The 13,493-nt window shown below is 35.5% G+C and overlaps 1 protein-coding gene across 1 annotated transcript; it reads right to left on the minus strand.

Annotated features, from left to right (window-relative positions):
• Positions 1-177: 177 nt before the first annotated feature.
• Positions 178-13,195, minus strand: LOC149536898 (wax ester synthase/diacylglycerol acyltransferase 11-like). The gene is made up of 7 exons (XM_089806368.1): positions 12,989-13,195; positions 3,047-3,653; positions 2,851-2,925; positions 2,706-2,776; positions 2,162-2,359; positions 1,932-2,069; positions 178-318 (listed from the first exon to the last, which is right to left on the minus strand). Exons 1-7 carry the CDS (start codon positions 13,193-13,195, stop codon positions 178-180), a joined length of 1,437 nt encoding a protein of 478 aa, XP_089662494.1.
• Positions 13,196-13,493: the final 298 nt, after the last annotated feature.

A 13,493-nucleotide genomic window follows, 5' to 3' on the forward strand; every position in this document is an offset into this window, starting at 1 on the left:
ATTAATTATAAACAAAAAAGCTTAGTGAACGTATTTGAGCCTTGGTCTAAGAAATTCCATTTGTATTAGTAATCAATTTTAAATACATACACCCAAGCCCAAGGATAACCTTTGTTTTAAAAAAAAGTAGATGAATTTGAAGTTGAAGCAAAGCTTAAAACCTAGGATCCAATTGCATTATCCATCAATGGCCTCCATCATCTTGTCAAAGTATTCAGTAAAACACTTGGCTAGACTATAACTATTCACATAATTTTTGGTGCCAGTCACTTCTAACCTCAAACTTCCCATGTAGCTCACCACCATCAAAAGAAGCATCTACAAACAAACAAAAATTCATTATACCAAAAAATATTCTTCCAAGAAAATAGATTTTAGCATTAACATATCATATTCATAACGTGAAGTTGGAATTAGAGAGTTAGAGAATGAATAAACAAGATTGTAGATGTGTTTGAGTTAGGTGTCAAGTTCATGTTTTTGATGTCAATCATAATGTAGATTTTCTTGAATTGTATTACTGTGTTGTCATTTGTATTAGCATAATTATAAGATCTTGATGAATTCATATGACTCTATATATAATTATATTTACTATCACCAATGATTGATAACAAGTTGTTAGTTTGGATTATCTCTATTTTTATTATCTTGTTCTATTTTTCTAATATGGTATTATAGCCATTTCTTGTTAAATTTTGTGTGTTACAAAAGAAACTATTGAGGAGATGAGGCCTAGAGAAGAGCCACCAAATCTTGAGGGTGATGATGATTTCATTGAAGATGAAAAACTTATTTTATTTTGAAGAAGTCAATGCTTCAGAAATAGGAAAGGAGGTAGTAGATGCTAGATGGATGATCAATAGTCTAAGGTGCTAATATATTGGAGAAATTAGACCTCATCACGATTACGAGATATGCATGTGTGGATTGGTGTTCAATGGCTCAAAAAGATCTAAAAATATGGAAGATTGGTATCATACCTTTATGAGGTTTATGAGGAATTTTTTTTGCAAATGGTGTCCAATAATTTTTTGAAGCTTGGATGATAGCTATGAGACTATACCAGTAGTTGAGAGCAACTTGAAGAAGACTTATAGGTATAAGAACTAGTTTTTTGAAGAAAATTATATCCATAATGTATTTCCTATTATATATGTCAATTTAATGTTGAATCATTTAGAGGGGATGCTAGAATTTAGTGCTCCATTAGTTAGAGAGTTAGAGAATGAATCAAACAAGGTTGTAGATGTGTTTGAGTTTGGTGTTAGTATGTTCTAGCTAGTTGTCAAGTTCGTGTGTGTGTTGTCAGGTTGAATCACTACTCATGAAATATGGTCTAATGAGTTTGACTCAAAAAATACACAGTTAAACCTGATAGCAATATCACAATTTGACTTTCTATGGAAATTATCTCCTACTTATTAATTGTTGAGCTCAAGGGGCTTTCTAATGAATAGTTCATAAGGCACAACACTTGGTGAATGTTTGACAAAAAAATCTCAATGCTTCATCTCTGTGAGCATCACCTAGATCCAATGAGTGCTAAGTGTTCCATTTATTATCAGGAGAGATAGATTTAGGTTGAATCAGTACTCATGAAATATGGGTCAATGAGTTTGACTCAAAAACTACATAGTAAAATCCTAATAGCAATACCACAAGTAGTTTGTTGACAATTGTATTAGTATATTGTCATTTATATTAGCATAATTTTAGGATGTTGAAGTCACATGACTCTATATATTTTTAATTACTATTACCAATGTTTATTAACAAGCTATAAGTTTAGTTTGTCTTTATATTTTTTTTATTGTTTTATTTTTCTAATAGGAACTTCTAGTAGCACATAGATATTCTTAGAGTGATAATCAATATAAAAGTGGAGATCAAGTAAAGTTTCCCCTTATCATGGCTACCTAATTACTTGCCTGAGGTATCCCAAATGCCAAGAAAGAGATGCTCTTAACAGGAATTCGATTGAGTGCTATCTTGTCTATGGGGTTGATCATATTCAATAATGCTAATGTTGTGTTTGATAGTGTGTTATAGATGCTAGTGGAAGATACCTGCAATACTTAAAAGATATAAACTTTAACTCAAAATAATATTATATAGCTCTACTAATATAATTTAATCACACTTAGCATAAATTACATACCTTTGGACACAAATAGCTGAGTAGGTTTCCAGTGATGAAGACTTCAAGTGACATTTTCTTTCTATCTATGATTTGTTTGGCTCTTCCCACAAAGTCTAATGGACTCTCTTCATTACTTATGGGAATAGGGATTTGTAACATCCCAATTTGGTTTCCCCATGGTCTTTTACTGTTGAGTTTCAACATTTCTTTAATAACCTGTAGAAAATCAACAATAAATTAAGGTTTGCTCATATTCTTTAGATTTAAATTGAAGTTCATCAATTAATAAAATGTTTAAAAAGAATCATTAATTGTGCATGTGTAAATAATCTTATTTTCATCATAAAATTTATACAATTATAGAAAATAAATATTTGTTAACAATTTTGTTGGATTTCCTCATAATGCTCCAATGTTAAGTTTCAACAATTGTTTACATTCTATAAAGATTTACAATAAATTTAAGAAATCTTGTGATTGTTGAATAATGACGACTATTGAAAATATAATATTTATGAGAAATTACCATTTCTAACAAAAATTTAAATGGAACATCTAATACCTTCAATCCAGACAGTGCTATCCTCGTGACTCTCGAGTTCGCCATCTCCTTCCTGACTTTTGCCACTTCTCCTGCAAAATATAGTATTCGAATTATTATAATGAGTCAGAATTATAATTAAATTATGAGCATTCATTGCGCGCACCGTGAGAATGATTTTCCTCGAGGTATCGTTGAAAACCACCGAATATGACACCCATTAGAACATCGTTAACAGTCCGCAAAAGTATTTTACCCAAATGAGCATGTTTGAAAGGATTAAATGTATAAGATATAAATATCAAATAGATTAAATATATAACATATAGATATAAAATGAGCGTGAGGTGAAGTAGTTACTCCTCCGACGGAATTCTTTATCTTTTTGACGTCTTCCATGAGGAAGGTGACGGAGGACATGACTTTGGGCAGCATTTCAACAGCGGGAGGCCCACGGAAGGGCAACTTGCTATCATCCGTCCATATAATTCTAAGGAAGCTACTTATGAGATCACAAAAAGTGTTCCACAGTACAAGAAGAGGCATGAACAATAGCCTATGAAGTATGAAATACATAAGTTCAATGGAAACCCACGATGATAAATAGTATGGAATCCTTTTGCGAGGTGGAGATTTTATGAATGAAGGACTGGTGATAGGGAGATTGGGATCATCTGCTCTGGTGACACAGTGGAGAGGAAGGGACATGAGGGAAGTACCATCACCTAAGAAATGGTGCATGTTTATGATTAATGTGGATCTGGCCTTGCTTGTATTGCCATTCAGAATGTGAAATGCCCACATGGGCCTACACTTGGGAAGAGGGGTTAAATGTATAGTACTGATATACTCTTTCACAAACTCATCATATCCAGTTTCGCCCGGAGGAAACTCAGCTGGAACAATTACATGATCGTCCACGTTTACTTCAGTTTCGACCCAATGCAGAACTCCATGTCTATTCTCAGTCTGCCATTACATCAATAAAAACAATTATTCAACAAATATTTTAGAAGTTAATTGGTTTGAAGATTTTTTTTGGGTTTGGTTAGGATATATTGTAGTTGAACTATAGCTACAATTGTAAAACATTTAACATCAAAATTAATATAGATTCAATATTTATGATCCAATCCGCTTTTTCTTAGCACTCTTGTGGTCCATTTGGGTTTGGAATTGAACCAGAATTGCTAGGAATAAATTCTAAAGAAAAATTAATCTTCAATTTATACGCAGAATTGAAATTGAAGGAGGTGGATAGAGTGGATCAAAGACAAACATGAATGCAATGATAAACATTCAAATCAATAAGCAAAACACAAAGACATCAAGTTGTGCTACAACACTTCATACTCATTAACATATCTGAAATCTATTACAAATCCATAGAATGCTACAAGTCCTTAGAATGCTACAGCATTCCATCCACTCATGATTCACAATGAGAAACCCAAAATGGGCTCTACTGATCCACCATGATCAGATAAACATCTGATACTCAAATCTTTACATAATACCTCTATTTATAGAGGTCTGAGAACTCTCTAGAATATCAAACACATGTATTGCATGACATATAATATTAATATATATCAATTAATATATGCAACTACTGGTAGTTGAAGACTGATTCTGAAATGACCTTGGGCGGCTGTTTGTCTGCTTTTAATGTGGACGGTGCTGAGTGCGGGTTGGACGGTGGACGGTTAACCAACCATAAGACTGTCGACAGTTGATAGAAATTAATCCCTCCAACACTCCCTCTTAATTTTTGTCACTAAAGCTACTACATTTATATTGTTTTCCCTCATCATAATCACTTTGGGTTTTTCGGCTTACCCCTAACCAATGCAATTCTGAAGTGGTTTCAAGCTCACCAAGAACTTCTCAAACATTACACAAATGGTTTCAAGATCACCATAAACTTTGCGTTCAAATGGTTTAAAAACCAAGCATTCATTGGTTCTACTGACCATGAATCATCACTACAGGGAAACTATCATCACTTTGGGCCTTTTTTTTTTGTACCTGCATCAAACTAAATATTGAGTCCATATAAAAAGAAATCCATCTACCGAGATACATGGGTGCCCAACCGCTGTACTCGCTAGTTCTATAGGAATCCTTTTCAGATACATGGTTCATTAATATGTCAAACCAAAAAACCTTTAGGGTGTCGGGCACAACCGATAATGCACCCCATACATTCACATAGCCAATTAAAAAACATCACTAATTCAATTTTAATCACTTAGTTGGGGGATATCAATGCAACCAACTTTTGTTACATGACAACTATCAAGAACATCGTATCTTTCATAATTAGATAGATAAATTTTCACTTTCAATCTCAACACTTTTATCCAATCAGCACACACACAGACCTTAGAATTCCTTTGAATCATGACAAGTAGCTCACCACCAATCCAACCTACTTTCACTTACTGCAACCACAACTAAGTTCAATAACTATTGTATAACATCAAACACACGTACTTAAACACAAAGACATAATAAACATTTCCATGATCAATATCTTCCATGCCTTGTGTATGCATTCTTTGGCACTCTCGCTTGCACAGAGATGCTCCACATGCTTCTAATTTATGACTTTGGCTTCCTTCTTTTCGTGACTTCTCTGTTTCTCATAGCAGTCTCTTGATTTGTTCTTCCCTTTCTTCTTATAGAAGATAACTTCAAATGCCATTGCCTGTTGGGCTACGATGCCACAACCTTAATGACAAATACTCAATGGCTGAAACTTTTCATTTGCCAAAAAACACTTCAAGATCATCGACCTCTCCATGATCTCCAAGATCATCTCCCATTAGCTCTGATACCACTTGAAGGAGGTGGATAGAGTGGATCAAAGACAAACATGAATGCAATGATAAACATTCAAATCAATAAGCAAAACACAAAGACATCAAGTTGTGCTACAACACTTCATACTCATTAACATATCTGAAATTTATTACAAATCCATAGAATGCTACAAGTCCTTAGAATGCTACAGCATTCCATCCACTCATGATTCACAATGAGAAACCCAAAATGGGCTCTACTGATCCACCATGATCAGATAAACATCTGATACTCAAATCTTTACATAATACCTCTATTTATAGAGGTCTGAGAACTCTCTAGAATATCAAACACATGTATTGCATGACATATAATATGAATATATATCAATTAATATATGCAACTACTGGTAGTTGAAGACTAATTTTGAAATGACCTTGGGCGGCTGTATGCGGCGGTTTGTCTGCTTTTAATGTGGACGGTGCTGAGTGTGGGTTGGACGGTGGACGGTTAACCAACCATAAGGCTACCGACAGTTGATAGAAATTAATCCCTCCAATAGAAATTTGAGTGTCATATTTTCTTGTTTTTTCTGTTCAATTTTCAATTGACAAAACATGTGACAAATTCTAAATATAAAACAAATACAAAATTTGTTAATGCCAGCAACCAAACTGATAGACTTTTAAAGTATGACTCCATGTGTAAAGAAGAAATATGCACAACTTGAACATATAAAATCATTCATCAAATATGGGCATATCAAAAAACAAGTGAACAATACAACCCTGTAAATAATCCAGTTTAGTTAATTGATCTATTATATTTGAACTATGGTTATGACAAGTATATTAACATAAAAAGTATTCTAGATATTCTAAAACTCTGTGACGTATTGCATATAATGTAGCCTAGCTACTTCTTCCTAGTACTCCAAGTGTCTAGTTAGATTCTTGAAGTAGATTCTATTTACCCTTATTCTAAGTATCTAGTTAGATTTCTTGAAGTAGATTTTATTTACTCTTATATTTGATCTATTAATAGAAGAAAATGAACATTCTAAATATATAACATACCCACTGCTTATCCATAGTACTTTTGTTCTTTTAATATAACATATCATGTTTAGATCTTTCAAATGTAACCGTAGCTAACAATTGTTTTACCACGTGATGATATTGGCATTAATTTATTAGGAGGAGCTATTTTTAATATTAAAGGGAGAACCTGTGAGAAATATAAATCAACTTCAAAACTCACAACCCTAAACCTCAAAGTTTTTGCTCGGCACTAAAAAATGCTTGACACATGAAGGTGCCGAGTGCCAGTTATGCTTGGCACTTGCCTGACACTAGAAGGTGTCGAGTCACAGATTGCTCAGCACTTGATGGTGCCGAGTGACAGGCAATAGGTGCCGAGTGAGCTCAGCACACAAAGGAAAATGCAATAGGTGTCGAGTTAGCTTGGCACTCAAAGAAAAAAAAATGCTCGGCAACAATGGATGCCGAGTAAGCTCGGCTCCAACTAAGAAAAAATTATAACTTTGAAAAATTCTAACATGAATGCTTTCACCATTAAAACCAAAGAGTCAAGCTTTAACCGTTCAACCAAGTTTCTCAAATGCAATGAATAGAAGAGGAAGAACAATAGAAGTATGCATGCTTGCTATTCTTTTCAACTGAGATTTAAACTATTACAAAATCTAGGAGCATTCCGCTTCAACTAGAAAACCCTAAAAATGGTAAAACTTCAAACTTCAATAAACTTTAAACTTGCAGCTCTAATGGCTGTATACAATGGTGCCTAGAGCAATCACTGCTTCAACATGACGAACTCAACAAAAAAAAAAAACATACAGAATGATCAAAGAAGAAACACTTTCATCTACAAGCACGAAATGAACTTCTTTCTATCTCTACACTCTGACGAATAGATCTGCTGATCACTTCTCTCTTCTTTCTTGCTTTGCAACTTCTGAGCTCTTTTTCTTCTTTTCTCTGTCTGGTCAAATGAATCTAATCATTGCTTTTTGTCTTCTAACCTAAAACATTTTCCCCTCTCATTTCCAAATTTGAAAATCTCACCTACCTGTATTAATTTTTTAGGCTGTTCTGCAATCCATCAGGGTTTAGGTGGGCATTTGGCTCCAGGGGCAAGTCAACCACCGCATTAAATTCCAACACTCCCCCTTTGTCCTAAGCCAAACAAAAAAAGGATCACAGTTGATCCACATCAACTACACCAAGACACTCTCTTAGGTGTACAAAAGTTCCAATGCCTAATGGCTTTGTGAAAATGTTTGCTAGCTACTGCTCAGATCTGCAAAATTCCATCTTGATATCCCCATTCTCCACCAACTCTCTAATGAAGTGATTTTTGATCTCAATATGCTTGCTTCTACCATGGAAGACTAGATTCCTGGACTATATAATTGATGAGATGTTATCACAATAAATTGTGGTTCCATCCTCTTGCCTTTCATTCAAATCTGTCAAGATCCTCCTTAGCCAAATCGCTTGACATGCTACTGCATTTGCTGCTATGTATTCAACCTCTGCTGTAGATTGAACAACAATAGGTTGCTTCTTGGATTCCCATGAAATTGCACCCGATCCCATATGGAACATGTATCCGAAAGTGCTCTTCCTATCATCTAAACTTTCAGCCCAATCACTATTAGTATAACCCACCAACTTGAAATCATCTCTTGCATTATACAAAATCTCAAATCCCTTGACATCTTTCACATACCTTAGGATCCTTTTTCCCGCTTGCCAATGGGAATCCTTTGGTGTTTCCATAAATTTGGAAATCAAACTTACTGCATGCATTAGGTCTGGCCAAGTTGTAGTCAAATACATTAAAATTCCAACCATACTCTTGTATAGTGTTGGATCCACTCTCTTGCTAGAGTCTTCCTTGCTCAACTTCAGACCTATTGATGTTGGTGTGGGGGCTGCCTTACTGTTCTACATTTTGAATCTCTCCAAGATCTGCCTTGCATATTTTTATTGAGAGATGAAGATGCCATCATGCATTTGTTTTACTTCTATGCCTAGAAAGTATTTCAAGAGACTTAGGTCTGTCATTCTAAATTCACTTTTCATGGCCTCTTTAAACTCACCAATTAGAGCCTTGTCATTTCCAGCAAAAATTAAGGCATCTACATACAAGACAAAAATCAATACATTACCATCTACTGCCTTGATGTCAAGAGTGGGCTCACCATTGCTTTTGCTAAAGCCATTGCTCATCAAATATGAGTCAATCCTATTGTACCATGCCCATAGAGCCTACTTGAGCCCATAAAGAGCTCTCTTCAACCTATATACTTTGTTCTCTTCACCTACAACTTCATAACCAGGTGGCTGCTCCACATACACTTCTTCTTTCAATACACCATTTAGGAAGGTGGACTTCAAATCCATTTGGGATACATTCCATTTGTGTTGAGCTGTAATTGCTATGAAAACACACACGGTTTCCATTCTTGCAACCAGGGCATATGTTTCATCATAGTCTCTACCATACTGATGTTTGTAGCCCTTGACTACCAGCCTTGCCTTATGCCTATCAATCTTGCCTTCAGCATTGCATTTGGTCTTGTAGACCCATTTCACTCCAATCACTTGCTGCTCGGGAGGCAATTCAGTTAGCTCCCATGTCTCATTCCTTTCTATAGCATCTATTTCCTCATCCATGGCCTTACACCATTTCTTCTCCTTAATAGCTTCTTCAAAATATATTGGATCACTATGAGAAAATAATGCAAAATTAACACTCTGATCATAATCTTCATACCTTTCATCTTGGTATATCTCCCTAAGACTCTTTGTCTTTCTTGGTAACAGGGAGGAGAGTGTGGGATCAGAATCTTCATTGTTGTTGCATTGTTGATTAGCTCAGTCTTCACTATTACTCGACACTGACACTCGGTCATGCTTAGAGGAGCTCGGCAAGAACTGAAGTTTCTTGCCTTTTCTTCTATTTGCTCCTTCTTCTTGCTGTTCATCAGCATCATCTTCATTCATAATTGGAACTTTACTTGAAGTGCTCGGAGACTCATCAGTTGAACCATAATAAGACTGATTTTCAAGAAATTCCACATCTCTTGAAAGCATCATCTTGTTGTTCAATGGGTCATACAATCTATATGCCTTTGATTCTGAGCTATACCCTGTGAAGATGCACTTCACACCTTTGTCATCCAATTTCTGCCTTTTCTCTTTAGACACATGTGCATATGCAACACATCCAAACACCCTTAGGTGTTCAACTATCCATCTTCTTCATGACCATGCTTCCATTGGAATTCTATCACGAACAGCCTTTGTAGGACACCTATTAATTAGGTAAACTGTTGTTGCCATAGCCTCTCCCCAAAATTTAGTTGGGAGACCTTTATCTTTAATCATGCTCCTTGCCATTTCAACAATGGTCCTATTCTTTCTTTCAGCCACTCCATTATGCTATGGTGTATAGCTAGCTGTGAGCTCTTTTTTTATGCCATGTTTCCTGCAAAAATTTACAAAAGAATTGGAGGTATACTCCCCTCCTCTATTTGATCTTAGGACCTTGATATAATGTCCACATTCTCTTTCAACCTAGTCCTTAAATTCTACAAATTTATCAAATGCTTCAGATTTATTCTTTAAGAAATACACCCATGTCCTACGATTGAAATCATTAATGAATGTCATGAAATAAGTACTCCCCCCAATGGAAGTAACTTGCATAGGACCGACTAGGTCAGTATGCACTAACTCTAAGATATCTAGCCCTCCTAGAATTTTCAAAATTAAAGCAAAGTCTATGTTCCTTACCCAAAATACAAGCCTCACACTTGTCACATAAATTTCCTATACATGGAAAACCTTCTACCATTCTTTTATTTGACAACAAATTTAAACCAGCATAGCCAAGATGACCATACCTGATGTGCCATAGCCGTGAGGGGTCTTCAATCACACTCCTTAGAGCTGACTGTGTGGGAGGTGCAACACCAACTTGAGATGAGAAACATGTCTCTATCCTCAAGGGAAACATTCTGTTCTTTGTCATTTGAACTGCTGCAAGTAAATTCTTGCTCCCATCCTTTTCATGAATAACACACGTGTCATTCTCCATCAGCACTTTGTATCTATTTTGAATGAGATGACCAATGCTCATCAAATTGTGCTTCATACCAAGGGTAAAATACACATTTTTTATTTCCTTCTTCTCACCCTTTTTAGTGCGGACTATAATAGATCCTTTGCTCACTACTGGTAGGGTTCCATTGTTACCCATTTTAATCTCAGATTTGAGACTCTTGTCAATGAATGAAAACAAGGTTTCATTACCACTCATGTGGTTGCTACATCCACTATCAAGGTACCAAACCTTAGGGCTTCCTTCTTCACCAACATTACACATGATGAAGGCAGTGGCATTGTTTCCACTTCCCATGTTCACATTAGCCACATTTGCTTGTTCTGACTTATCATTTTGCTTCTTCCAGCATTCACTTGCATAATTCCCAAATTTATGACAGTAGTAGCATTCTACATTACTTTTATTGGAGTTATAACTTTTCTTACCTCCTCTTGAAGTATTTTGTGAGCTACTTGCTCCATCTGCTCTTCCTGAACTTTCTGCTGCAACATTTCTTTGTCCTGCATTTCCTTGGCCTCTAGCTCTAGAGTTTTTGCCTGAGCCATTTCTTCCTCTCCCTCGTTCTCTTGGATTTGACTGAGCCTTGGATGCTTTCTCTTGGGAAGAAAAAAATGTAGATCTATTGATCCTATGCTCATATGTTTGAAGAGTACCCATCAACTAATCCATTGTCAAAACACTGAGCTCTTTTGCCTCTTCTATGGTCATGACCAAATTGTCATATTTATGAGGTAAACTCCTCAATATCTTTTCCACTATCCTCTGCTCTTGATAGTCTTCTCCATTTGATTTCAGTTGATTAATCACATTGGAGGTCCTTGAACTGAAATCTGCAACTGATTCATTTTCCTTCATCTGAAGGTTCTCAAACTCCCTGCTTATATTTTGTAGCTTTATAGTACAGACTTTATCAGTCCCCTTGAAGTTTTTCTCAAGGATATCCCATGCTTCCTTTGCATAATTTTTTGCTGCAATCTTTTGGAATACTGTCTATGTCATTGCTGCTTCAATAAGACTTAGTGCCTTTGCATCTTTCCTCCTTGATTCTTTCAAATGAGTCTTCTGTGCATTTGTGAGAGCAGCATACTGAGTTGGGTTAGTCACATCATTGAATCCATTAACCACAAACTCTCATAAATCATTTGCAACCATAATGGTTTTCATCTTCTTTGCCCATGTATCATATTTTTTCCCATTGAATGGTGGTTGCTACTGCCATATCTTTCCTGCATCTCCTGCCATGTCAAATATCCCAAGAAAATGAATGCCCTAACTCACTATGGATGTGGGGCCTCAAAGCTCTGATACCATGTGAGAAATATAAATCAACTTCAAAACTCACAACCCTAAACCTCAAAGTTTTTGCTTGGCACTAAAAACTGCTTGGCACATGAAGGTGTCGAGTGCTAGTTATGCTCGACACTTGAAGGTGCCAAGTCATGGATTGCTCGGCAGTTGATGGTGCCGAGTGATCTCGGCACACAAAGGAAAATGCAATAGGTGCCGAGTTAGCTTGGCACTCAAAGAAAAAAAAATGCTTGGCAACAATGGATGCCGAGTAAGCTCGGCTCCAACTGAGAAAAATTTATAACTTAGAAAAATTCTAATGTGAATGCTTTCACCATTAAAACCAGAGAGCCAAGCTTTAACCTTTCAACCAAGTTTCTCAAATGCAATGAATAGAAGAGGAAGAACAATAGAAGTATGCCTGCTTGCTATTCTATTCAACTGAGATTTAAACTATTAAAAAATCTGGGAGCATTCTGCTTCAACCAGAAAACCCTAAAAATGGTAAAACTTCAAATTTTAATAAACTTTAAACTTGTAGCTCTAATGGCTTCATACAATGGTGCCTGGAGCAATCACTGCTTCAACAAGACGAACTCAAAAAAACAATAAATATATAGAATGATCAGAGAATAAACACGTGCATCTACAGGCATGAAATGAACTTTTTTCTGTCTCTGCACTTTGACGAATAGATCTGTTGTTCACTTTTCTCTTGTTTCTTGCTTTGCAACTTCTAAGCTCTTTTTCTTCTTCTCTCTGTCTGGTCGAATGAATCTAATCATAGCTTTTTGTCTTCTGACCTAAAATGTTTTTCCCTCTCATTTCCAAATTTGAAAATCTCACCTACCCATATTAATTTTTTAGGCTGTTCTGCAATCTGTTAGGGGGTAGGTGGGCATTTGGCTCTAGGGGCAAGTCAACCACCGTATTAAATTCCAACAGAACCATCACGTGCTGATAAAAATCAAGTATAGAATTCAAGAAACCTATAAATCATGATAGAATAGAATTATAAACATCTGCACAGAAGTGTTATGTAAAGAAAAGAAATAGACCATCTTACTACAAAACCATGGGTTGCTTGGCAAAAGAATACTCTCAATAGCTTGCTTGGTGCTAGAGACATCAAAGGCTTCTTCAAGCTCAAATATGGCCTGCACACATAATGAAAGTAATGGAGTACAAAATGTCTGACTAAATGGACTCACTGCCTCACCCTCTGCATTACTGTCTACCAATGATGTTTCCACACTCACCTCCATCAAAGTAAATCTTTTTCCTTAATCAATTTTTTCCTATACTTTGATGGACTATTTATTAAAAAAAAACAAGGGACTTTTTGATGAACAATCCTGTTTGGTTCACATAAATTCGATTAGGAATATGTTAATCTATTATTTGGCTGTACAAAAATGGAATAGGAATAAGATTAAGTTTTGCATTTTTAAAAATATTTCCCTTAAATTTTTTTAAAATTTTTTTGTTTTTTAGTTAATCGTTTTAATTATGGTAAAAAGGTTAATTTATTTTTATTTTTATTTTATTCATTGAAATTAATGA

This window comes from Cupressus sempervirens, chromosome 10 (genome assembly GCF_028749045.1).
Source record: "Cupressus sempervirens isolate cs-2001-9-10 chromosome 10, ASM2874904v1, whole genome shotgun sequence".
Taxonomy (NCBI): domain Eukaryota; kingdom Viridiplantae; phylum Streptophyta; class Pinopsida; order Cupressales; family Cupressaceae; genus Cupressus; species Cupressus sempervirens.